A 27,157-nucleotide genomic window follows, 5' to 3' on the forward strand; every position below is an offset into this window, starting at 1 on the left:
TATTGCCAAATTAAAACAGTAAACTGTAAAACCTTAAAAGGTCAGTGACCTTCTCCTGTCCTGCATTGTCTCTGCTTCATTTTAGGTACAGAATAGTTAACAGCCAAACCCAGCAACTTGATCATCAAGCTGTGCTGATGTGGAACTATGAAAGTGAACTTTTCAGTGTCACTGAAAAGCTTGTGCTGCACTAACAACTGTTTGACTGTCTGATGCAGTCCTGTGCACATCTGGGGTGGATACTGTAAATAATCTCAGTTCTCACTCTGTCATTCCTCCTGCACAGAGTCCTGTTGATTTTGGCTCTCTGGCTTGTTCTGGGTTACCAGCTCTTATTTCATTAGAGAAGGGTAGCACTGACTTGGGGTACTTGAATGCTTGCAAAGTACTTTTTGAAATCTGTTTTATTTCAAAACCAGCCAGAGGTGGAGCCCTTCTGATTTCTCTGCCTTAGGAGAGGTGGAGAAGCCTTCATTTCCCCCACCTTATAGGATTGGAAACAGCACAAGAGAAGATAAAATTTGTCCAGCTCTACCAAGTCAGTTACAGACCACTAAGAAAAATTTGTCTCTATTTTTTCAGCATGATGCAATGTCACCAGCTTGTCTTTCACTCCCCCTTCCCTTTTAACAAGCTGATATTTTCTTTTTCTGTGTTTGAGATTAATGTTTATAGTTTTTAGCTTGGTTTCCATGCTGTGTGTGAGATAGACAGTGTGTGTGCTGCAGGCGGTGCAGAGGTGCTTTCATGTTTTAAAGCAGAGTCACTCTGTTTCTCCTCAGGTATTTGGTGAAGGAGCTGATTCAGTAAAGAAGTCTCTTGAAGGAATCTTTGATGATACGGTCCCAGATGGCAAGGTAAAACAGCAGCTCTCCAGCTGCCTCCTTCACCCTGCCTTTGCAGCCAGCCTAAATGCAGCATCGACTCTGGGATGCAAGGGACGTGGAGCCTCTGGCAGAGGAGAGGCTGCAGCTCCTCTGGAAGGGTTTGAGCTGGTTGCATGTGATCAAAAGGGTTCACTGTATTCTGGCATCTGGGGGTGCCAGCCCCAGAGGGGTGTTAGCACTGCACACTAGGGAAATGTCTGCCCACAGGAGGACCTGGAGGCTGCTGGTTCTGGAAGATACCTCCTTGTGGCAGCAGTATGGGGTTTTCATAATTGAGGGTTGGCACAGCTATGAAGCAGAGGACTTTCTCTGTTTGTACTGATGTGCTTCTGTGAGCTTTTGCATCTGCAGCCATAATTACAACTGCTTTCTCTTTCCCCAGAGAAAGTTGGCTATGAAACAGCATTAAGACAGTGCTAAGAGACACATTTTTCATGTAGTGAATATGGGGTTTGCTGTGTGAGCCCACTTGGATTCTGCAGCTCCATCACTTCCTGGGGATTTAAAGCTTGGGATGCAACTCAGATGTGTAAAAGCCTGGAAATTCAAATTAAGTGCTAAGATTTGCTGTTTTAACATTGCTAGGTAGAGGAACTGTATTATCTATGACAGTTTTGTTGGCCTTGGATTGGTTTACCCAGAAGCACAGTGCATTTAATGTGAAGTCTTTGTTTTATCACTATTATTTTTCATTGAATTCCTGGCTTTCCCAACAGCCATAGGATGAAATCCCAGGAAAAGTGCCTTGCACCAGTGTAGCTGTGTGGGTGGCATGGGAAGGCACACTTTATACTGCTCAGGTAAAATTGCTTGTCTAGACAAGCCCTCAATCTAGGCTTATGAATAAAATGTCTTTTCTGTAAGAGGGCTTTTTGATACAGCACATAAAGTTCCTTACACTTGTTACTGATGAAGAGGGAGATTGTTTTTGGCTGGTAGAGTCATAATGGATTTTGTCTGTTTAGAGGGAAAAAGAAGTGGCGCTGAGCAGTGTCCATCAGCACAACCCCGACTGTGATATTTGGGTTCACGAGTATTTCACGCCCTCTTGGTTCTGCCTGCCGAACAACCAGCCTGCCCTGACCGTCATCCGTCCTGGGGACACCACACGGGATGTCCTGGAAATGATTTGCAAGGTAACAGCTGTGAGCGTGCTCTGGAGCCCGGTAGAAGTGTCTGCAGCCCAGAGCCCTGAAATTTTCATGCTAGCACCACACAAGAAAAGTTCCTAGAGCTGGAGCTAAGTTTGGCATGGTGTAGGGAGAAGAAGGCAGGCTAATTTTTGCCTTTTCCACTCTGGCCACTGTGCATGAGCCTCTGAAGTGCCTTTACACCCTGACTCTGCCTCTGCTGCCACCTCTCACAAACTCACCCACCCACTTCTCCTCCACTGGAGGCCAAGCTGTGTGCAGGACCTTTCTCCTGCCTCCCAACATCCTGGCTCCCAGCTTGCTTCCTTTCACTGTACGTTCCATAGCATGGTAGTGCAGTCACCCTGTCTAGGCCTGACCTCTGCCAAGTCCTTCCATGGGCCTGTTCCCTCCTCTGCCAGGCAAGTGGGGTGATCTCACCCTTTCCCAGGTGCCAGGTTGTCCTGCTTCCAGGTGCTGTTCCTCCTTCCTTCCCCTTGCTGCTTCCTCCCCTCCAGCTGGTGCGGAGGAGGAAGGCATGGAATAAACAGTGGTATCAGGAGTAGGAGAAGGTGCCTGTGTTTGCTGTCTGTATTGTGTAGTCAGACTCACCTCGTGTAGGTGGCAGGAGGGATGAGAGAGGAAAGCTTTTATGTACATTTGGGGGAGTGGGAGAAAAACCACCTGGATTTCTTTTCAAGATGAAGCATCAAAGGCATCTGGCCATTAAAAAGAGCTACATCTCAGCAGTGAAGTTGAAATCTTTGACAAATTAAATACAAGCTTTTAGTTCTGGCAGCTCCATAATGTATGTTTTCTGCTAACTGGCTGACTGCAAGCTAGACCAAACTTGTGTCATGTGCTGTTCTGAAAAGTGAGTCTTTTGTGCAACCACCACAAAAGAAAAGAAAACATTTATTACTATTAAACCCTTAACTTCAGGGACTTTTAGAACATGTTGCACATGCTTCCAAAGAGAGGGAAGGTGAGAGAAGAGCATTTGTTTGCAATAATTATACAGTCTGCTCATCTCTCTGCCAGGTGCACTACTAAAGAGTGCTGTAGCTTGTGAAAGCTCTTCATTGTATTTAGGAAAAGATGACATTTTTGTGAGAGAGGCAGAATAAGGAAGCTGGATGATGCATTATTTGTAATGATTTATTTTTAGGTTTTATGTTTTCCTTTGGATAAGAGTGATTAATTCAGTGGGCCAGATCCTTAGATTGAATAGATTGGTGTAGCTCCCCTGGTTTCAGCAGGTCTCTCACTGTGTGATTGTTGTGGGTGGTGGTGTGTAAAGAGCAGGGGAGGTGGGTGAGTGTTTGTTTTTTCAAGAGCTGTTATCTGTTTCTTTTCTTCCTGTAAGGATTTTCAGTCTGATCAGTTTCACTGATGGATGTCTTCTTTTCTGTAGCATTTAATAATCAATCTCTTTCTTCTGTCTCTTGCATTCAGCTCATTTTCCCCCCCTTTAATATCTGATCCACATCATTTCACATCAGTTTGCCATCTGCCATCTGAGAACCAGTCAAGTTCTGGTACAGTAAACATTTCAAGATCTACATTTCATATAAACCTCTTCATGTTTGTAGATGTGGTAAAATCTGTCTGTGCTATTAAACTGAGCTTGGTTATTATGTTGGAGAACATTAAACGCACTCAAGTCATTGTAGAAAATGTGTTATTTTACTAACATTGTTGCTTGTTAGCATACAGCAAGTTAAGTTTTGGAGGCTGCTTTGTGCCACTTTTTAAGATTGGAGGAAGGAAAGATTAAAGTGTATTTTGAAGTGGTTTCTCAATGATTTCTCCTAAGACTTAACTAATAACATCACTTGGAAGGCAGGAGAAGCCAGAGTGTATGCATCAAATTGTTTCCTCTGGACAATACTGATCGGTGTGAACATGTGTGTACACATTGCTAACATTTGCATAATAGTATGTCTTAAAATTGAGTAGAAACACACACACTGTATACAGATTTAGGCAGAGCCAGTGAGGAGAGAAGAACGTCAAAAATCAAGCATAGAAACTACATGGTGGGGAGAGGTGATTCTGCTGCTTTACTCTGCTCTGGTAAGACCTCACCTGGAGTTCTGTGTTCAGCTCTGGGGCCCTCAGCACAGGAAGGACATGGGCCTGATGGAGCAGGTCCAGAGGAGTGCCATGAAAATGATCAGGGGGCTTGAACACCTCTCCTACGAGGGCAGGCTGCAGGAGCTGGGGTTGTTCAGCCTGGAGAAGAGAAGGCTCCAGGGAGACCTAATAATGACCTTCCAGTACCCAAAGAGGGCCTACAAGAAGGCTGGAAAGGGACTGTTTACAAAGCTCTGTAGTGATAGCAAATGGGCCAATGGTTTCAAACTAGAGAAGAGAGATTTATAGTGGGTGTTAGGAACAAATTCTTTAGCATGAGAGTGGTGAAACACTGGAACAGGTTTCTCAAGGAGTAGTTGAGGCCCCATCCCTGAAGAAATTCAAGGTCAGGCTCAACATGGCTCTGAGCAGCCTGATGTAGTAGAGGATGTCTCTGCTGACTGCAGGGGGTTTGGACTAGATGGCCTTTGGAGGTCTCTTCCAACCCAAACCATTCTAGGATTCTATGATTTTATGAATTTTAAAAGTTTTGTTTTCTTGCTATTTGCATTTTTGAAATAGACTTGTGTGAGAGGAAAGAACCCTTAGGTCTCTGGGTCTGTGCTCAGAGTTTCTGAGAAGTTACTTACACCTGATGCTCTGTGGGCTTACTTTGATTTTGAGCTGGTATTGACCCTACTGAAAATTTTGAGCCACACAAATGTGAAACCAGAGTAATAGAGAGTGATGGCTAGCACGTTTCCATGGTGCTGTCATTTTAGTACTAATGATGTTCTCCCCTGCCAAGGTGAGAGAATATGTCTGTCCCTTGCTTTAAGTAGAAAGGAGAACTGAAATGGATGAGTAGTCCGAGTTGTGTGCCGACTCAGTACACCATGCAAAGCCTGTTGAATTGGATCACACCCCAGGCTGTAAATTCTTCTTCAAGAGCATGTTGGTTAAGCTGTCACGTTATGCTTTAAAGGGGTTTAGCTGTCTGATTTAGGCCAGACATAGCCAGAGTTATTAGGAAAGAAATAAATAAACCAAGAAGCTTATTTGGACTGCTAAATTTGTTCAAATACCTTTTAGCAAAAAAGGTAATTTGGGTGGGCTTGAAAGGAGGTTAGTATCATTAAAGCTGCCCTGCTTCTGCTTCTGCCTTCCAGCATAGGGATGCAGCTAGACCAGCAAAAAGGAAAGAAAAAAAAGTGGGTTAATGGTAGGGCTTTTAAGGCAGGCTGGCTGTGTCCGCTTTAAGAGGACCTTTCCTTGCCCCTGTTTGAAACAGTTTAGCCAATGTAAAGTTTTAAGGTAGCAAAGCCATGGTGTTGCTCAGGTCCTGTGCCATCACAGCTTGAATGGTGATGACTCTCATTACCTTGGATGGGACTGTAATGTAGTGGAGAAATGGCATTCACCCGATGCCTACAGTGTTTCTTGGAAGAAATTAGTGGCTAAAAATGTATGTGACTTTTATCCAGTGACCTCTTTAGATGATGCTGTGCTCTGGCAAAGTTCAGGGCTTCAGTGCAACATTGGTCAACTTGCATTTGGCTTCTTTCTGCTCTCTGAAATGGCCAGCACACAGGATTTTCTCATAACTCCCTGCAAAGATGTGTGAAAATGGAGGCATTGGTGGTCACCTCCACACCTGATGCCATGCCCATATCAAAGCAGGCAGAAGCCCTGTCATTGATGGCTGGGGTGGAAGATCAAACTACTGCCTTGGGGAAAAGTTGCTCTTTTAAGATGTTATCAGGGTTCAGGCTGTAGAGTGTGTTGCAGGCAGGTGTGAGTGCACCCTGCCCCTGCCCGAGGGCAGGTGATGACTCTGAACTGTTGGTGGTGGGATGCCCCTGGCTCCACAGGGAGCCCAGGGTGGCTGAGCATGAGCTCCCTGCCTCATCACTGCAGCTGAGGCAGCTCTTGGCCTGCTCCCAACAGCTGGAGGCCCCAGACTGGATAATTTGATGTCCTTCTACAATAGGTTGTGATTTCTGCTGACCTGGGGCAGTCTGGAAAGCATCCCTTTGGGTCTCCTCTGCAAAAGGAGGATTTTCAAAGTCACTGTTGGAAGCAACATGAATAACCAGCTATGGACAAGGGCTCTCTCCCAATGCCTGGCTTTAGTCAATGACATACAGATTGTCAGTATAGGTCTGGAGGACAAGCATGGCCTCATGTTGCATAAAAGACAGCATGTGTACAAGAGCTTTGCCTGAGGAGACCATGAGAACACACATCATGGTGGCAGAAGGAAGCTACCAAGGTTGCCTACCTCCTTATGTTTTTTCCACATAGAATTTTTTCCTAACCAACTTTGCTGCAAATGGTTCAAACATTTTCCCTCTGGATGTGGGGTATGCAGCCTGTGTTTTTGTTTAATTGGTGTGCAAGGTGCTCTTTGGTTGTGTCAAGGGACAGTAAAGTAATCTGACCAGAAGCTAATCTAGGACTCCTCTGTGTGATTTCTGAGCCATTGAAGCCAGCTCTGCTTCCCTTTAATTTCTGGGATGTTTGTATGTGTCTGCCTTGTAAGAGAGAGAACTAGTGAAAACAGTCTGTAAACAATGAGCAAAGTATGCAAAGAGCTTATCAAAAAAGAAAAATGGAGAGAGGGCAGGGACCTTCACCTCTTTTTATTTTGGCCCTTGATAGACTTAAAAGTCTTGATTTAATTTAGTAGGTATTTGACTGGATTATGGAAGTTATTCCATTTCAGATACTCAATTTCATATGAGGGTAATTTGGTCTTTGAATTGGATATATTTGACCGTAGCACTGATGTAGAGTGCAGCAATAGAGTTGTCTTTTTGTTATCTTCTTCATTCATGGGCTGATCTAGACTTACAAAAACATTCACTGTTCTCTGAGAATTTGCTGAAGGATTTACTAGGTCAGTGTGTGATCTTTTCCACAGGACACTCGGTGTAGGTTACTCATCATCCGTACTGCGTGATCAGTCAGCTGAGTCTTGGTGTATCATCCTTTTGGCTTGAACTGGATAAGCAAGGCTTTAAAAGAAACATAATAAAAAGGCAGCAATGATATATTTGCATGAATTTTTCAGATGAGCCATTGTTTTAGGTACAACCTAGGTAATTTTTTTGGTGTCAAATGGAAAGGCCAATGCATAAAGCATTTAATAATGGGATTTCAAAAGTGACAGCAGGGAGAATTTACCTCCTGTATTTGTGGAACCACTGGAGTTTTTCATTAGCTTTAGTCAACAGTTTGAAAGTAACTCCTGAATGACATCCTTTGTGTTTATCATAATTCCAATGCATTTTGATTACACACTATATTAACCTCTGCTTAAATCAAGCTTTCTAATCGTGCTGAGAAAAGGTCATTAACATCTCCCAGACCAAATGCTGTATCCTCAGCTAATTATAGCTAATTCATTAAAATGGTATGACCTGTTTCTACTGGGATATAATCCAGTGTGCAACTCTTGGCTTCTTTTTGGCCTTATAAAGCAAGTGCATCCTGAGCTGGTTGGAATTTAGAGGACATACTTTTTCTTCTCTTTTGATCTATTGACCTTGCTTGCAATTTATCACCTCATACTTACCCACTGAGTTACTAAGTTGCTAAAAACCCCAAAACAAACAGAAAAAAGCTTTCCTGTTATGTTTTTCTCTGCTAGCAGAACCTTTACTTTCTTTCTTGTGATTTTAAATTTCCCATGATTACAAAAGGTATTCTCTGAGTCTTCTGTTCTAATAGTGTTTGCTGATTTGTGCAATAGCATGGGAGGGAACAGAACTGCCAGATACGCAGGACCAAAGAGGCTGCGTAGAGTACTAGCACTGCCCCTGACGTCCTGGTCAGTAGTTGTTAAACGAATGCTTATTCCTGGGGAAGAGGAGGAGATTCAGGTTCTTGCTCAGGTTAGGAGATGATGGGCCTCTTAGGTTGGGGCATATTTTTCCTGTGAATATCAGGCTGTTCTGTAATTATAGATGATGTGAGCCATTGCATTTCTGTTCTAAAGCCTCTTCTCCTTACCTTGCAGACACACCAGCTGGATTACTCTGCTCACTACCTGCGTCTTAAATTCCTGATTGAAAACCAGATCCAATTTTATATACCAAAGCCAGAAGAGGATATCTATGAACTGGTAATGCTACCTACTAAGCAAAATTAAATGACATTTGGTAGGACACTATTAATTAGTGTTTATCTGACATTTGTAATATGCAGAGCTATGCTTTTTAGCTTGCAATTAAGATGCTTTGCAAACCAGAACAAATTGGCCTACAGTAAAGTAACCTCTCCAAACATTTCATCTTGATGAGAGTGTTGGTGTTCAGTGTTGTGTTTGTGCACACATGTGCCTGTGTGGAAGGGAGACAGAAGGAGCAGCCACAGCTAATGTGTGAAAGCGACCATAACATGCTTTTAAGCTCAGTTTCTCTCAAGGTTGTCTTTTTCCTGTTGTTCATATTGTCCTTGGCAGCTTTAAAGACAACCTTGAGGACTTTTTGTTTGGATCACTTTGCCTGACATTGGAAGAGGGGAAGACTGCACAAGCAGTTGACTGTTTTGGTTTGCTGTTCTGTTGGTGGGTTTGTTTGTTTGTTTGTTTGTTTGTTTGTTTGTTTTTCCTGAATGGGAAGGTCAACGTTGAGGTCAAAAAGCTCTGCAGTTATGTGTGAGAATACACTTCCCTAATTGCTCTAGTTGAAATGGCTTTTTTTTCCCAATATCATTCATCTCAAAAGCAGACTTCAAAGTAATTTTGAAATGAGAGATTAAAACAAGCAACCAAACAAAAAAGACCAAACAGATTTAGTGTCATGCTTTAATTCTGTGATTTTACACATGCACGCTGTAAAGCTTTTAAAAATCCTTTTCACTGGTGGCTGTTTTATTTATGCAAAGTAAAACTTTGAAAGTTTTGGCTGCTGCTGTTAATTTAGAAAAGAAGTTCTGGGATTCGCCACTAATGCTATCAAACAGACAAAAAACAGAAAAAAGGGGGAGAGAGAAAGTGCTAAGGCTGGGAAGTGAAATATAGTTGGGGAAATCTAAACCTCAGAGGAGGCAGATTTTAGCTTTCATCGCCTGGGATGACTGTGGTGGCTTGTCTTGTAGAATAAACCAGGTTGGAAGAAGCCTTTGAGATCCTCGCGTCCAACCTATCATCCAACACCACCTAATCAACTAAACCATGCAACCAAGCACCCTATCAAGTCTCCTCCTAAACACCTCCAATGATGGTGACTCCACCACCTCCTCAGGCAGCCCATTCCAATGGGCAATCACTCTCTCTGTGTAGAATTTCTTCCTAACCTCCAGCCTAAACCTCCCCTGGTACAGCTTGAGACTGTGTCCTCTTGTTCTGGTGCTGGCTGCCTGGGAGAAGAGACCAACATTTGCCTGTCTACAACCTCCCTTCAGGTAGTTGTAGAGAGCAATAAGGTCTCCTCTGAGCCTCCTCTTCTCCAGGCTAAGCAACCCCAGCTCCCTCAGCCTCTCCTCCTAGGACTTGTGTTCCAAGCCCCTCACCAACTTTGTTGCCCTTTTCTGGACACGCTCCAGCAAGTCAACCTCCTTCCTAAACTGAGGGGCCCAGAACTGGACACAGTACTCAAGGTGTGGCCTAACCAGCGCAGTGTACAGGGGCAAAACGACCTCCCTGCTCCTGCTGGCCACACTGTTCCTGATGCAGGCCAGGATGCCATTGGCCCTCTTGGCTGCCTGGGCACACTGCAAGCTCATGTTCAGCCTACCATCGACCAGTACCCCCAGGTCCCTCTCTGCCTGGCCGCTCTCCAGCCACTCTGACCCCAACCTGTAGCACTGCATGGGGTTGCTGTTGAAAGGTTATTCAGTTGACATGGTCACCAGTTAGTGTTCATTCTGGAAAAATGAAATTAAACCCAAAACCTCTACTGTAGTCAGTGGGACTATGGAGCATGCCAAGAGGTTATAATATAGATAAGTGCTGCAGGGGTGTATCTAATGTAGTAAAATTGGAACAACACACATTTGTGTGTTTGCTTGTGTGTGTGTATGTGTGCATGCTTGTTTCTATCCCAGTTTAAAGCTATGCTTAAATTGTAAATAAGATTTAGCTCCTTCCAGAGAATTCGGTTAAGGGGCTGGACAAATTTTTCTAAGAGGCTAAGCAAAGTAAATAGTGATAAATGTATTTCATTTCATTGGCTCTGCAGATTCCTGTAGAGTTTAGGAACACAAAGTTTTCATTCTCTTTCTCTTTGCTCCTTCTTGTCTGCTTTGCTTCTGCCTTATCTTTGACCTTGCAAGCTGAACTGTCTTCTGTTTAGACTGTAAGGTACTGGGGGGAGGGAGAGGAAGCAAGAGCAGCCTGATTTTTGATGTAGACCTCTGGGCTGCCCAGGGGGGTTTGAATCTGTACAAGGGGGTATTTCTGATTGGTTTTGAATTGTAACTACATATATATGTGTGTGTGTGTATGTGTGTATATATATGTACACATATAAATATATATGTACATATATATATAGGTACATGTTTTATTACCTTTTATAATTTCATCTTTGGTCCATTTTTGTACATATAACTCCACTTTTGCTTCCAAGTTCTGAGTTTGTCTGGTAATTTACTCCAGAGGCAAATTTTCCAGTTTGTCCAAATTCAACCCACAACAGTTTCATGAAAAATCTGAGTTACTGTATTCAGTGTGTTTTGTTAATATGTTCTGGTGCAGTATAACAAAACTGATGCCTCTATTTTCCAGACTCCTGAATAGGTCTTTATAATATTATCTGCTGTTGATGTCACTTTGCTAGAGCTGTCTGCCATTTGCTGAAATGCTTTTATAGGCATATGTTACTGAAGAAAAGGAATTTCTGAGGATCATGCTCCTTTTTCTTGCAGAATCTATCAGATGTGTTTAAATAAGAGATGGAAATTCATATCAGATACATTTAAATAAGAGAAGGGAATGTAATACCCATGCTCCATTCCTCTCCAAAACATTAACAGTGACACTTTGTGTACAGACAGTCTCTTGAAAACACACAAAAAATGTTACACAGGGTTCTGGGGTTAGTATTTAACATTAGGTGCTGTAGCAGGCAGCTATACTTTTAAGCACCTTTTATTGTTTAAGTGTTAGAGTGTTTTGGCTGAAGTTTGATGTGCTAGTCTTTTTGCTTTGTGTAGGATGGCACTTTTAGGTGGAACCAGGGGACTAGAGGCATCATCAAAAAGTCTTGCAGGTAGAATGAGGTGGGGTTGAAGGCACTTGAGCTGCTGGAAAATGTAGCCCTGATAAAGGGTGCTTGGATGAGACCAGAAGTGCAAGAGGAAAAAAGGGCAAGGAAGGGAAAATCTTGAGAAAAAGAAATAAGCCCTCCCCATCTTCCCCCTCATAATAGTAATAATAAATATAACAATAACATCTTTTAAAATTTGGGTTTGGGTTTTGTAAATAATATTATTAGTATCCAAAAGCTTCTAAAAGAGACACTGTGAGGGATTGAAGTAGCTCAAAGGAGCAATGCTGTTGTCAGGAAGAAATCCTGTCCTCAGGCACTCCCTGGGATGCTGGTATTGCTATCAAATGTCTCTGTGCAGGGACCTGGGCCCCACACTGGGTCCAGAGGGGACTTTCCCCAGGAGCCCATGGCTCCAGCTGGCAGCTTCATGGTGAGAGCTGCCACAGCCCAAATATGCTGCCTGCCTTTGGTGTCAGGATGGCAGATCCACAGGGCACAGAAATGAAAGCAGTACCAGGGGGCTGCTGTCGGACAGACTCCCTGATACTGACTGAGTGAAACAGATGCATCCTTGCTTTTATAATGGTGGCAGTAAAACTCCTTCTTCCTCTCTATCTGCGTTCTACTAGTAAATCTTACTGACATTACCAGTACATCTCACACATACAGAGAGAAACTATTTGATAAATAATAACCACAGTCCCTTTCTCCTGCCTGTAATGGAAACAAAAGAAAAAAAATAATAAATCCATTTACAATGATTACAATTAATGTGTCCTCTCACAGTAACAAATTTCTGTGGATTTTTGTTTGCAGCTGTACAAAGAAATCGAAATCTGTCAGAAAATCACGCAGCAGATTCAAATAGAGAAGTCTGACACATCCTCGGATATTTATGGTGAGTTTCTCCTTGATTTGTTTTTATTTTTCTACCCAGTCAATTCTGTTGTGAGCAGGTTCTTGCTTGCTATTCATTTGGTCTACCTGAAAGGCCTGTTGGAATCAATAAGAAAAGCACATCTGATTCCTGTGCCACGCACAGAAAGCTCGCTCCCCTGCCCTGAAGCAGGACAGTTCTAGTTGTAATGCACTGAACGCTGTTTTTCCTGGTGATTGAGCTGTAGGATGTGCAGCTCTATGATGAGAGCTATGATGGCAGAAAGGACAAATGTTTTCCTGTTCTTGTAGTTTCTCAGAACACCACCCACAGAAGTTGTGCAGCTGAGCATCAGTGGAAAACAGGATCCTTTGGCAGTTGTCATATCTTACATGAACACCTGCATCGTGGCATTTGTGGGGGCCCTGCACTGGGGCTTGGAGAGGGCTGCCACTGTAGCTTGCTGCTGCTAGCAGGCTCTAGGGGGCTTTCCTTCTCATCACTCTTTCCACCAAACGTGATGGTGGGGATGCAGCCAGGCAGCTGACCCAGAAGAGGCTGCTTGATCTGTTTTCCCTCCTACTGGGGACACACAGGGTGGGTCCCTGTCACACCTTACCATTTTTGAGGCTAGGGGAACGAGGTCACAGCACACACCCAGCCCTCGAGGATGCCCCTTGGACTCCTGGAGCTAGAATCTGGTATGTCATAGAGATGTGTGCATAAAACATAACACAGGGGAAGTCCTCCCTGTGTAATTTCAGCAAAATCCCTAATGTTTGCATGGGGGGTGGTCATACTTCTTAGTTTTCAAGTATTTCAAGTTACAGGCCTCCAGCCTGGTGAGTTTGCCCTTTGGACTGACAATTACAGTTCTGTAGTGTATTTTAAAGTTATTTGTGCAACCTACCCTGCAGGAAGCCAATCTGCATCTTCTCACTGTTTATCTACATATTCTGTTTTAATGACTAGAACAATTCTGAATCCCCAAAGTGCTTATTATACAGCTGCAGGCCATTTGAGTTCTGCTGCAAAGCAGTGGTGGTGTTGACTGCGGTTTGAATATTGAAGGCTTAAGAAAGAAATACTAACCAGCACAGCGATGGCCCTAGGTTCAATAATTATGCTGTGCCTGAAAGCACTGCAAGAGTCAGGAGTATTGTGGCTTTCCCTGTCTATTTATTTTCCTTCTGTTTAAGTGATAGATGGGCAAGGCCATGTTATGCACTGTCATGTCTTGTGAAATGAGATCAGCTGTGTGAGACGTGGGCTGTATCTGTTTAGTGGCTCTGACCCTGCAAGGAGTGAATGCTAAGTGCACCCCAAAAAAGCTAACCTTGCTCTCATTGAAATGCAATGGCAAAACTTATTTTGACTCTAATTGGTATCAGGATTTCTGTAGCCTGTATGTATGTGTCTTGTATAAACAGCACAATGTGTTCATACAGTGACAAGTGTGTGTGAAATACATGTGTGTAGGGGAGCGTTGATAGAATCATAGCATGGTTTGGGTTGGAAGGGACCTCTAATGGTCATCTAGTCCAGCCTCCCTTGCAGTAAGTAGGGACCTCCTCTACTCCATCAGGTTGCTCAGAGCCCTGTAGAGCCTCACCTTGAATATCTCCAGGAATGGGGCCTCAACCACTTCCCTGGGCAACCAGTGTTCCACCACCCTCATAGTAAAGAACTTGTTCCTAACATCCAATCTGAGTCTACTCTTCTCTAGTTTGAGACCATTACCCCTCATCTACAGGCCTTTGTAAATAGTCCCTCCCCGTCCTTCTTGTAGGCTCCCTTCAGGTACTGGAAGGTTATTAGGTCTCCTGGGAGCCTTCTCTTCTTCAGGCTGAACAACCCCAGCTCCCTCAGCCTGTCCTCATAGGAGAGGTCTTGGTGCTGGGAATGTTAAAGATCCTTTCCTATCCTGCATGTTAGGTACATTTGAGATTTTAGTTCTTTTAGTCTCTGTAATAGCATCATCAGTATGGACTTTTGCAATCGAGAGAGAAAGCTACAGCAGAATGGCAAGCTACAGCAACACAAAGATCAGAGCTTTTGACATAGGTTCTTTTTAACAAGGTGGCTTAAGGGTTCTTGCTACTGGTTTTGTTTTGAAAAGAACCTAAATCAATAACATGACCACACACTCTCCATGCATCTAAGCATCAGTGTAAGTCTTTGTGTGAGCAGGGCTGTCTTTGAGAGTGGTTCTCAGTCAGATGGGCAGTGCTGGAGGCTGCTCTGCCCCTTACACTTTGGCAAGTGCTGGGAACAGTCAGAGCAATAATGAATGCCTAGAGTGCTTAGAGACTTTTTATTCTAATGATGACTTATTTTTCCATGCAGCCTTCTTGCCCATTCAAAAAATACATGTCCAAATTCCCTGTGCCTTGATTTCTCCAGAAGAATTAGAGAAGTCTTCATTTTGAAAATGGATGAGATTATGAACTCCATTAGTAACATTACCTGTTGCTGTTGCTCACATTCCAGCTATAGCAGTAATAATACTTGTAAATCACCTTGAATTTTCAAGGTACTTCCCAAGCAGCTATTCATTAATCCTGACAAAGTAGACTTAGTGTTGTTGACTCCATTTAACAGACATGGTGTCAAAGATAGGGAGATGAAGTACTTTCAGTACAGGTGCAGTTATGTCAGGCCAGTTCAGCTTACTAGCCTGGCAGAAAGATAATAAAAGAAGTGAATAGCCATCTACTGTCTCTGCAAGCTGTTTGGGCAAGCTAAGAGATCCTGGTGCTGGAATGGGGGCAGAGCTGCCCCTTCAGGCATTAGCAGGTCTCTGGAGGAGCTTCATCTTTGTGCCAGAGCACACCAGGGGTTCAAGTGACATAACGAGGATGAAGCAGAGTGTTTCAGGGAAAGATTACTTGGTGTTTCCACTCCCACCAGCATGCCTCTGGTAAGAGGCAGTCCTGGAGTGCCTCCAGTGTGTTGGACCTTGGTAAGGCTGAATCTGTCAGTGTGATGCTGTTTCTGATTCCTGAGCACATACATTCATGCCTCTCTCACTGGAACCAGCCTCTTGTCAACGTTTGTGCGGGCAGCAACCAGGGCACACCAGCAATAATGTTTTTTACTTCCAGCTTCTGCATGCACTGGGAACATGCTGGCATTTTTTGTGAGCAACAGTCTGTCTCAGGGGGTTGAGGTTATTTTCTGGAGGTGGATTTTTTCTGATACTCTGCTGGTTTGGTGGGGCCATGTGCACTCATTGATGCAGACTTTTGTCCTCCTGTCATCAAAACTTTGCAGTGAAGAAAAGGCTCTGTCAGGTCACCACCCGTCTCTCCACACCTGTGTTTCAGAGTCCATGCAGAGTTTGATAATAATCTTTTTGGCAGTGATGCCATCTTATGCAACTGCTGTTGCTCCCACCCACTCCTGCCCATCCTCTTATGCAGTGCTAGTGCACGTGCTTGTGTGGAGCACCTGCAGAGTTCAGCTTGTTGGAAACTCTGTGTTCATACTATGCTTCTGTGTATACAAGCTACACATACCTTCACCCATATATGCAAATGAGTATGTATATGTGAGCATATATTTATACCTGTATCTGTACACACCCCCACACCCTGACACCCCCACTTGACTGAGGTATTTCCCAACTGGATGAGTTCCCTGCTCCGCATGGCAGTGAAAGCATTTGCACCAGCACAGGGTGGGGCAGAAATACTGCTTCAGATTGTTTACCAGATCACAACTGTGGAGATAAAACTTGGCCTATGGCCACATACCCTTGTCTGCCGAGGGGCTAAGTGTGTTTGTGAGGTGACCATTTTGAGGCTGTTTCTAATTGCCCATTGCTCATCTCTTAAATTTGATGGTTAGCATATCCAAGCAGTCCCAAGGTCCCATTCTGCTTTGTCAGAAGACCTCTGTCTCCTTCATGCTGTTAAGGCTAAGGGCATGAGTAGTTGGTTTTTAATGAACACAGGTAATGCTCCTTATACCTGTTCTGTTCTGGATTCTTTTAAAATAAAAGCTGAATTAAAACCCAACTACCTCTGCCCTTAGTCCTCACAGGTTGCAAAAGGTGAGGTCTTCTCACAGAGCAGAATGCAACCATGGGACTGCTTGCATATGTTAATCCCTTCACAGCTGGCCACAAATACAACTTGAGGTGCAGCTCAGCCTAGTTTTAACTGTGTGGTAGCTGGCTGCAAAACACCATTTCAGTTGCAAAAGTGTGATGATATTAGTAACTGATAATTGTATGGAGTCAAACTACAGTCTTGGATATGCTCCACTGTGCTTCTGGTTAAGGGTTTTCCAGGTAGGCTTTGCAGTGATGGTAGCCAATAGCTACTACTTTCTTACAGCTGAAGTTTTTGTTTAGTCAATTCTTTTCAGAGTTGATGTGTTGAATGAGCTTCACAGTTTTCATTTCATTCAGGCTGAGGAGCTCACATATAGATTCCAAGTAGCTCAGTAAGTCATGAAGGGCCATATGCCTCTTGCCTCTAGGCTGCTGCATTCTTTCCCCTCCTTTCTTTTTTTAGTAAATGATTGATGAAAAAATAACTTCTCGTCCATAAGCAGCAACTTGAAGGTAGTCTTAAAGTTGGAACAGGCTCCCAGCACATCTGTTTCCTCTTGGCTGGTGGCTGATTCCATTTCAAACAAACATCTCCCCCCAGAGGTTTGTAAATATTTTTCTAGTCAGAAAAAGGGCAAATGGTTGCCTGCACCCATTTAGGGAGTAATGAAGTTTCAGAAAGGCAAATGTTCTACTTTAGATAACTCTCAACACTAAATAAATGGACCCCATTTAACCAACCACATTCTATTTGCTTTGCACACTGTTATCTTACACAGTGTTGTACACAAATGGCAGGAAAATCACCAAACCCAAACGCTAACAGTACCATTTGCACTGTTTGAATTACTCTGTAGATTCATCCATTCTAAGGGTAGTCTATGGGTCTCTAACACAGCTATAAACTGTGCACTGAGCTGAGACTTAGAAAATAATAGGTCATGCCAGGAACAGCTGAGAATAGAAAGGGGGTTGTTTTACAAACTTGTCCAGTCCAGGAATGAAAAAAAAGTAAAAGCTGGCATTCTCTTTCAGCAAGCACTGTTGTGCCTTGTCTGAGTTCAGGATGTCATATCAGCCATAGCTCTCCATTTCCTGCCTTTTGTCAGTTTGGGTCACAAACCGCATCTCTGTGCAGCTTTTGACTGCAAACAGCAAAACTTCTTGAAGTGACCTTTTGTGGCAAGAGAATTGAAAGCCTGTGCCAACATTTTGCAGCTGTGGTGTCCTCAAATCTGTAGATAATTTATATGTAAACTCAAAAATTCAGTTCAGGGTTTTTGTTGAAGCCAGTGGGTATTTTTTTGACTTGGTAAAGGTTTATGGGAAAGGAGAAGGAAGGAATTCCTGACTACTTGCTGCTGGGCCAACACAACCTTACCTGTAGTGCATGCAGCCTTTGGGACATGCTGGAAGTGGTTAGCTCTTTCTAAACATCTCACTGGGTATCTGTCTCCTCAGGTTTCTCTCTGTCATCTGTGGAAGAAGAAGGGGTTCGTCGCCTGTACGTGAACAGTGTCAAAGAGACAGGCCTAGCTTTCAAGAAAGGTAAAAGACTTTCCAAACTCCCTTTGTTATTGTCTGTTTAATCCTGATATATAGTCCTTGAGCTTGTTGGGATAGGAGCTTTATGAACATACCAAACCAGGGTTCCAGCACAAAAGGCATCATGGTCTTTTGGGAAAGATCTGAGGTACTGAACACATTGCTGTTCTGCTTTTGCAATCAGCTACGCTATGTAGTCAATCTCTTGTAATTTTGAGTTGCTATATATCTAGCAGGTTCAGCATGTCCCTTGCAGCTGGAAGGAGGAACAGGGGCCCTCTCAAGTTAGTCATTGCAATAAACAGGAACAGTACAAGTTATCATAGTGGTCTCTGTGGTTGGAATTACAAATTACTACCCCTAGTTTTGCTTCCAGCCTTTGCAGGGAGCATGGCAGTACTTGGACCGAAAACCAGCAGAGATGACTAGGCTGCTAGGCTTATCCCAGGGCAGAGCAAGTTATGGTTTAACTGCAGTTTGCCCAAGTTGAGGTCAACCTTGACACTGCTGTGCTCTTACTGCTTTTCCCAGTCACTGCCCTTTCCAGTATCCTGGCACTGCTGCTCATGCAGTCATGGGATGGGCTGTTCAGGGAGCTGGTCACCTGAAGCCTCAACAGATTTTAAACATGGGATGCATAAAGAGTGAGAAGATTCATTTCTTCATAATTCATCAGAGCTCTTAAAAACACCTTCAGAGTTCTCTTGGCAAGTTTTTATATCATCTAACAGAGCTCATTGAACAAAATCAGTGAGTGTTGGTCTTCCCCCAAGTGCTACAGCCCTTTGCCTTGTGCTGACTCTGGCACTCTGCTGTCTGATTCACCTCGCTATTTTGATAGAAAATTGTCATGGCAGAAATGTGTGTCTGACCCACCAGCAAATAGAGTTGGCTTGAGTTACAGTGAAGCAAGTGCCAGAAGAGGCACAACAGAAGGGCAGGACCGCACAGACAGAAAGTGGAAAGGAAGAAGCAGGGGCAAGGAAGGGGTACCAATTCTGCTGGCAGTGAGCCTGGAGTTCTGCTTAGCTGTAGCCTCTAACCCTAACTTAAGAAAACCGCAGGGGTGATTCTGGAGGCTGCTGAGTATGTCAATTTAGCTTGAAAAGCCCATCTTTCTGTTTCCTGTCCCTCCTCAGTCTTCCTCAGCCTCATATGACTGACAGGATGGGTATTCTCCCAAACACCCTGAACAGGGGCTGGGGGCAGCTCTCTGCCAGTTTGCCACAGGGAAATAAAACCCTCTGATTTCCTGTGAGGAGCAAAGATAAGTTGAAGGTGAGAGTGGGAGTGTTTCAGCAGGGCTTCCTTGTTTTGCTTTTAGTTAATTTTTGAAGAACAATTTCAATGAATGCATGAACACAGACTGCCTCCTGTGGTGCTGAAATGCTAAAACATGCTTTCAGTGGTGTGTTGCTCCTACTAACTGATGTGAAAAGCCACTTCTGTAGGAGCAGTACTTGACAAGATATTCTGACAAGATACCCAGAGTTAGCAGAAAGCAGGGGGGGGAAAAAACCCTCTATCTTCCTCCCATTATTTACATGCCTGTTTGCTTTTGACTTCACTTCCTATAGTAAGTCTAACCAGAAGAGACACTGTATTTAATTTTCAATCTTTTCTCCAATTAGAAAATTTAGATTTTATTTGCTTCTAATACTGTTTGATTTTTTTTCCCCCTGTGGGTCTGCCTCAGCTAGTCGATGGTTGGAATGTAAGGTGCTTGAGACAGAGATGATGTTTCATCCCAAATGATTCAAAACGAGGATTACAAAGAGTAAATGAAGCCCCTGGTACGATGTTTATAGTTGCAGGCACATTAATGTGATCCTATTATGACATGGCATCACTAAGTAGAATACATAAAATAATGTGAAATGCTTGACTTGGTTTGTCCTTGTTTCAAATACAATTTTACAGTCCATTTACTTTGCAGCTATTCCATCTAGTCCATTTCATCCTCTCACCAAAACTGCACGCCACACTACAGTCTCTGGGCACAATTACATGCATTTAGCCAGATCTCAGCTTTCCTAAAGAAGTCTGAAGCTCTTTAGCCTCCACCCTTCCATATTTGTTTCTTGAATTATCTACCAAGTAATCTTCTCTGGGAGGAGGCATCTGAGCTCTGCTTGCATCTTAGTTTCATCAAGTCAGGTCTTTCATCTGGGCTTTAAGGGTGGGAAAATGGTCTTTTGCTTGATTGCCCAGCCAGAGGACTGCATGGCATCAGAGCAGGTCAATTCCATAAAGCATCTCTTTTGACCCTGTAAATTCCGGCTTTCATCCCTGTAAATGCCAGGATGGTGACTGGGATACCATGTCAGTCCTGTTGGTGGGTTGGTGGCCATTACACATTATGTGTTCACACTGGCCATGCCCAGCAGGCTGGCTCCTGGACAGATGCCTGCGAGGGTCTGCCAACATCAGCCTCAAATGGAGACAAAAGCTGCAGCAGCAGCAGAAGCTTCAATGATCAGGGCTGCCAGCACTGGTGTGCTCTGGCATGCCACTGTCTGCCTGACCCTAAAGGGTATTTGGAATTAAGCCCTGGTCCAGCTTGCTGTTGTTAGTTGGAGAGCAGACTTGACTGGCAGAGGGGAAGGTCAGGTTTCCTGCAGCACCGCAGAGGGCTGCACATCATCTGTCAACATCACTGTGAGGCCCCCTAAGCGAGTGGGAGTCAGATGTTTCCTCTGCAGATCCCCTTATCCCTTGGGCATTGGTGCTATAAATAGCTCCTGAGATCAGATTGAAGAAAATCCATGGCTAACTTACCAAGAGATAAAATTTGCCTTTTGAAGATCTATGTGACAGGATGTGGTTCAGACAGGGCCAGAGAGGAGACCATCTGAAGTCCTACACCATATGCCCTGGCTGGGTGGGAAATATTTTCTCTCCTCATAGGTATATGAGTAGGTGATCACTTCCAATAAAACACTTCAATGGTATGGAAAGTTAAAAGCAAAAACCAAGCCAGCCCAGCTACTCTGCTCCATCCTTCCTGTGTCCTGTGTGCAGCAGCTCAATAGTCTGATTCTGCCCTTCAGAATATGTTTATTTACAGGCAGCATGTTGTGTAGCCTGGCTTTCTGTAGAGCTGCTGTTCCCTCACAGTGATGTGAAGAAAAAGGGACTGCCTCATTGCTGGTATGCACTGAGGGACTTTCTGGGCCCCATGCTCTTCAGAATGGTGCTGAAGTACCAGCCTGACAGCAGATCTCACAAAAGTGCATCAAATTTCAGTATCATTTGCAGTCATAAATGTTTACTTTATGTCTAGACATAACACTGTCTGGCACTTCATAAACACCCACTGAGCTCCTTGATGTCTGTGGGTAACTGAAATGCTACTGCGCAAGTCTTACCTGTTCCTTTCTGTGTTGCAGGCCTGAAAGCCGGTGATGAAATTGTGGAGATTAACAAGAAAGCTGCTGAGGATCTGGATTCAGCTTTGCTGAAAGATGCTCTTGTTCAGCCTTCGCTGTGTCTGACCGTGCGCACCTATCCCGAGATAGAGGAAGGGCAGAAACTGGTGCAGCCGCCACGGCGCTTGGAAAACCCGTCCGACGGCAGTGACAGCGCGCTGGCATTCCCTGGAGGCAACCAAGGTATTGGGTTCAGTGTAGAAATTACCAGGAGAGGGATTCATGCTTAAAATGTAGTGCTATAATCCCACTGGTCCCTGTGTGTAACTTCCATGTTGGGAATGAGAGGAATTACAGTCTGAATGCACTGGGCAGATAATCTGTGAAAGCTCTGGAAGCTGTAAAGAAGGACATTGAGACTCTTGAACGTGTCCAGAGAAGGGCAACGAGGCTGGGGAGAGGCCTTGAGCACAAGCCCTGTGAGGAGAGGCTGAGGGAGCTGGGGTTGTTTAGCCTGGAGAAGAGGAGGCTCAGGGGAGACCTTATTGCTGTCTACAACTTCCTGAAGGGTGGTTGTAGCCAGGTGGGGGCTGGTCTCTTCTCCCAGGCAACCAGCACCAGAACAAGAGGACACAGTCTCAAGCAGTGCCAGGGGAAGTTTAGGCTCGAGGTGAGGAGAAAGTTCTTCACAGAGAGAGTTGTTAAGCATTGGAATGGGCTGCCCAGGGAGGTGGTGGAGTCACCGTCCCTGGAGGCGTTTAAGAGGGGATTGGATGTGGCACTTGGTGCCACATAGTAGTCATGGTAGTCATGAGGTGTGGGGCGACAAGTTGGACTTGATGATCTTTGAGGTCTTTTCCAACCTTATTGATTCTATGAAACGTGTGCCATCACCAAGTGCATGTCACATCACCTTACTGTGCCTACAGTGAGCTGCAGAACTAATTCCACGCTTCTGGGCTGAACAAGAGGTGCCTCTACCTCTGAATTTGCCCACTGGATATATGCATGGCAAGGTATGAAGAGGGAATAGGCATTCGTCCTCTCTGGGATTAGCCAGGAGCATAGGATCCCTGTGTGTCTGAGAAGACACATAAAAACCTCATGAGGACAATCCAAAACCTCTAAAGGTAGGGACTGACATTATGTTAAGTGTATCTAACCAGTCCTACAGCAGAGTGTGGTGAGAAGGGGCATTCCTGCCTGCCACACTGCCCTGTTCAGAGGGCTGAGCTAGCAGCAAACTACCCCTAGCAAATGTGAATCGTTTGCCAGTAGTTTAGCTTTGTGAACCAGCCTAGGACAAGCATCCATACTGGGATAAGAGAAATGGCTTCAGAAGAGCAGGACCTTGGTGGTTGTTAGCTATTACCTCTGCAAGGCAACGGTGCTGGGAATTGCACTGAGATAGCAGGAAAACTCCTGCCCCATGTCTCCTCTTACTTGCCTACTTAGTCAAGTGTAACTTGCCAGCTTCTAAAGTGTCCTTCTGTACTCAAAAGAGCATACTGGATGTACCTGCTTGCTTAATTTTTTTGGAATGATATAAATTACAGGAGAAGTTAATGTAATGATGGAAAAAAATGTAGTTTCCAGATAATCAAAACTGTTCAGAGATGAGGGAAATTGTGACTTTTAGTTAAAAGTAAGTGATGCCTGAATATATAAAAAAGCCTTTGTTTTCTCCCCAAAGCAGAGGTTTCAGAAATGTCAAAATAGCTGTTTTGACAGCTATGAAGTTGTTTTGCTTGGGGCATTTGGAATAAAAAGCTGGAGTAGGAGCAAGGCTGTTAATGCACTTCACTGGTGCTGAAGTCAGCCTTCTCCATGCAATCACGAGGGGTCTGTGCAAACTGGAGATAATCCAGGAGCAGTGTGAGTGCATGAGTGTGATGCTGAGCTGGAGGAAAAGAGGTACAGTGAAAGACAGTTTGCCTGGGCTCAGGACCAAGCTGACTCATGTCTGCCTGCAAAGGGTCAGGGAGGTACACTCTGCCTTTCACCATTTCTGGATGCCACTCAGGCTTTGCTTATAATATTTTTTGCAAGTGATCTAGCAAAAATGCCATTGTTCAGGTGGTGGGAACACACAGTGGAGAAAGGTGAAGCCAGAGCCCTCCTCTGACTTTGGGGAGTGTGATATTCATGGCAACTAGAATAGCATGACCTTATTGTGGCCTTCCAGTATCTTAAGGGGGCCTACAAGAAAGCTGTTGAGGGACTTTTTAGGGTGTTAGGTAGTGATAGGACTAGCGGGAACAGGGCAAAAAAAGAAATGGGTAGATTCAGATTGGATGTTAGGGAGAAACTCAATGGTGAGACACTGGAACAGGTTGCCCAGAGAGGTGGTAGAAGCCCCATCCCTGGAAGTTTTTAAGGCCAGGCTGGATGTGGCTCTGAGCAACTTAATCACCTGATCTAGTGTGAGGAGTCACTGCCCATGGCGTGGGGGTTTGAACTAGATGATCCTTGAGGTCCTTTCCAACCCTAACAATTCTATGAGTCTATGAACAGGAAAAGGTTTAAAACAGTTCTTTGCGAATACCTCTGAGGGGAATGATGAAAGCAAACTCATGTATGATGTGGGATAAACTCCCCAAAGCAGTTAAAATTAAGCATTTTCAGGAGATCTTGCCGTTTTCACGGCACTTTTCACAGATGGGCTTTTGTGCTGCAACATCGAGCTCATCTTGTGCATTTTTATAGCCGGCCACAAGATGCCCCCATTTCCTGCTGAACTCGAGCTCTCTGCAGGCCCCTTCCTTTGTTCCTTGCCTGTGCTTTTGCAGCGAAACCTGAAGTGCTGAGTCTTCGTACCCCAACTTTTCATTGGAATGTGCGCCCTGACTGCAAAAAACTGGCAACCGGGACTTGTGTATTTATGCAACATAGTGACTTCTAAGGCAGAGAAGTCACATTGCATAAAACAGTCTCAACAGCTGATGTCAACAAGCTGTTCCTCTGCTGCTGTCAGTTCTCTGCAATGTTATTTTTGAGGATCTTTGAGGGGTCCTTCTCCTCGCTGAGGGTGAGGTAGTGTATGGTTTGCCAACTGTGAAATGAGGATACAGGACGTGGCTGATGGATTTGTCAAAGCAAAATCAGACCTCCCACCTCTGCTGCTTTGTAGACACAAATTCCTTTGTGTTTCTTTCAACTGGAGTCACATCTGTCCTCCTTTATAACAGAGATGGGGGTTTTGTGGTTATCACAGTGGTGTGGAACAGCTGCTTGATTTTCTATGTCCTGCAGTGAGTATGTGAACTATTGGGTGGGCCAAAGCACCTCCCTCTTAAATAGCTCCCCAGAATGGGGGCTAAGCTTCAGGGCTTCCTTTTCCTTTCAGATTTCTCTTGCTACAGCTGCCCTTCACATTTGGTGTGTTGTAGTCAGCTCCTTCTCTCTCTCTCAGACAAGAAGCCTGTCTCTTCACATTTGCTTTCCTTCAAAATGGAGCAAATGTTTGGATGGGAATTGCCTTCATTCCTCCTTGAAGGGCAACAGAAGCAACACAATAGCTCACCAACAGATGTGCAGGTGTCTCTGGCAGCTTCTGAAGGTGCCTGTAGTTGCCATATGAAATATGCCTCCGAAGAACGACACTGAGACTGTGTTTAAAGCTGAACAATGCTGATGCTCTAATTTGGGATGAGTTAGCCTCTGGTGGGAGTGAAATCAAGGATCTGCACCCAAGTGTGTGATTGGGAGACAAGTTATTTGATATTTCCTGTAAAAATTTCTCTGTTTAGGTGTTTGTAAAACACACAGTGTTACTGAAGCCTTTCTTCTCCTGGCCCCGTGCCTTCCCAGGGTTTTGTTCCCTAATTTGGGATCCCTATGAAATTTAAAAAAGGAGTGCATGCTTTCGTTTGGGAGATTGTGGCTGCAGTTTGGATTTCTGGTCTCAGCTCCACAGCTTCTTCTAGAAAGCAGTCACATATGAAATACCCACTGACCCATTTATTTGTGTCCTTGTTGATTACTGGCAGTTTGGCTGGCTAGGCAAATCAGCTCAGTGATTTCTGTTTCATGCTTTATTTATAGCATGCAGTTTTTTCCCCTTCAGTCCTGGAGTCGTGTATCTGCCCTTTCTGCAGTGGGGTGAAACGTTGCTGGGCCAGAATGCCAGCAGAAATTCAGGGTCTGGTTGACAGATCATGCTGATGTCCTATCATTATCTTTATCACTAGCAATTCTTCACTGATAGACTGTGAAGGCAGTAAAGGATAGATTTTTTGTGTGTGTGAGGCAAATCATATTGCCTGTTTTCAACAGAAAGATGCTGGGCTACTTATTTTTCTTAAGGAAGCTTTCCTACCACCTTGTTACTCAGTGTGAGGTCTATTAACAGCAAAGCAAGGCTGTGTTTATAGGAATCCACCTCGAAGTGACTGCCAGTGCTCCTGTTAAATATGACATCCCAGAGCTGGCTCAATATCTGGAACTACCTTGTGTATACTGAACAAGAGGACACAGTCTCAAGCTGCACCAGGGGAGGTTCAGACTGGATGTTAGGAAGAAATGCTACACAGAGAGAGTGATTGCCCATTGGAATGGGCTGCCTGGGGAGGTGGTGGAGTCACCATCAATGGAGGAGTTTAGGAGGAGACTTGATAGGGTGCTTGGTGCCATGGGTTAGTTGATTAGGTGGTGTTGGATGATGGGTTGGACACGATGATCTTGAAGGTCTTTTTCAACCTGGTCTATTCTATTCTATTCTATTCTATTCTATTCTATTCTATTCTATTCTATTCTATTCTATTCTATTCTATTCTATTCTATTCTACTGAGGCTGGGGCTAGAGCTGCAAATCAGCTCTCTGGCAGCAGTCACTTCATTGTGTTTACCTAGCGAGCTATTATTAAAATTGCCTTGGATTTTATATTTCTAATTGATGTGGAAAATATAATCTTGGGTATGAGAAATACTTGCCCCTAGGAATTTGCACTGCATCAACTACAAGTTTTGTTCCTTTCTTTCCCCCCCCCCCTTTTATTTTTTTCTGGCTTTCCTCCTTTTTTTCTGGCTTTCTATCTTTTTTGTCTGGCTTTCCATCTTCTTTCCTGCTAAAGAAGCCTGCATAAATCTGGTTGAAGAGGACTAGCTCTCATTCTGTCTGGAGCCCTGCTGCATATCTTTCATATTGCCTAAAAGGATCTGTGAGAGCTGTCTCCCTTTCCCCTGAGAAGTGCTTTGTCTCCTCATTCTGCTCCACTCGGCTGGGGAATGAGAAGCTGAAAGCTGGAAACGCAGCACTGCATCTTGCCAAAATCATAAACAGATATTTTGGTTTTAGAACTGGATTTGGGTATGGGAGTAGTATCCCTATTTGCTTGTGCTTTCCCCACAACTCACTACCTTCTTTAATTCTTGGGCAGAGTTTCTGAGGTTTAGGCTTTGCACGCTTCAGTGTTTTAGAGACCTCTAGTGCGAGGGCTAACTTTGCAGGCAGAACTGCGAGCCACTTTACTTACCATGCAGAAGGTGTAAATGATAAAAAAAGTATAGCCCTGTTTTGAATGAGTGTATTAATCTTCTAGATACGAAGCAGCTAGCTATTTCTAAGGAGTCTATTATTTTGTCATTTTCTCAGCAGGAGAACTGGAAGCTGAAGTTAGCATGCACTCTAAAGACTATGGTGTAAAACTGAAACAAACTTTGACTGCACTAAAAGAATGGCCACTGTTTTTCATTCCATTCTCAGCTCTCAAGGGTCCCCTGAGGCTAAGTAATTTGTATTTCAGAACAAGCTGAGAATAGCAGCAACCTTAATTTCTTTGGTGTTACTTTCCTGAGACAGACAACTAATTCCATACCTTTTGTAGCATAATCAAAGATAGTGTTATCATTCAATGCTCGATTTAACAATTCCAGCAGCGTTTACTGCAGCAGCAGTCTGAGGGTCTTGTATACAATTAATAATTGATCAGAGATATGCAGAACTGTAGTTCACAAGATCGATTTTCTAAAAGCTTAAAGGCCAAAGTGCAAGGAGGTGGC

At 44.1% G+C, this 27,157-nt stretch overlaps 1 protein-coding gene across 1 annotated transcript in view; it reads left to right on the forward strand.

Moving 5' to 3' along the window:
* Positions 1 to 27,157, forward strand: part of TIAM1 (TIAM Rac1 associated GEF 1) — a 126,182-nt gene that overhangs the window by 64,645 nt on the left and 34,380 nt on the right. Inside the window, exons 8-13 of the mRNA XM_054166128.1 lie at positions 783 to 857; positions 1,853 to 2,023; positions 8,115 to 8,219; positions 12,127 to 12,208; positions 17,706 to 17,792; positions 21,179 to 21,400. Of these exons, the coding sequence (XP_054022103.1) occupies positions 783 to 857; positions 1,853 to 2,023; positions 8,115 to 8,219; positions 12,127 to 12,208; positions 17,706 to 17,792; positions 21,179 to 21,400 (742 nt within the window). The remainder of the gene's footprint in view (positions 1 to 782; positions 858 to 1,852; positions 2,024 to 8,114; positions 8,220 to 12,126; positions 12,209 to 17,705; positions 17,793 to 21,178; positions 21,401 to 27,157) is intronic.

The sequence above is a fragment of the Dryobates pubescens genome, chromosome 12 (assembly GCF_014839835.1).
Source record: "Dryobates pubescens isolate bDryPub1 chromosome 12, bDryPub1.pri, whole genome shotgun sequence".
In the NCBI taxonomy this organism is placed as follows: Eukaryota; Metazoa; Chordata; class Aves; order Piciformes; family Picidae; genus Dryobates; species Dryobates pubescens.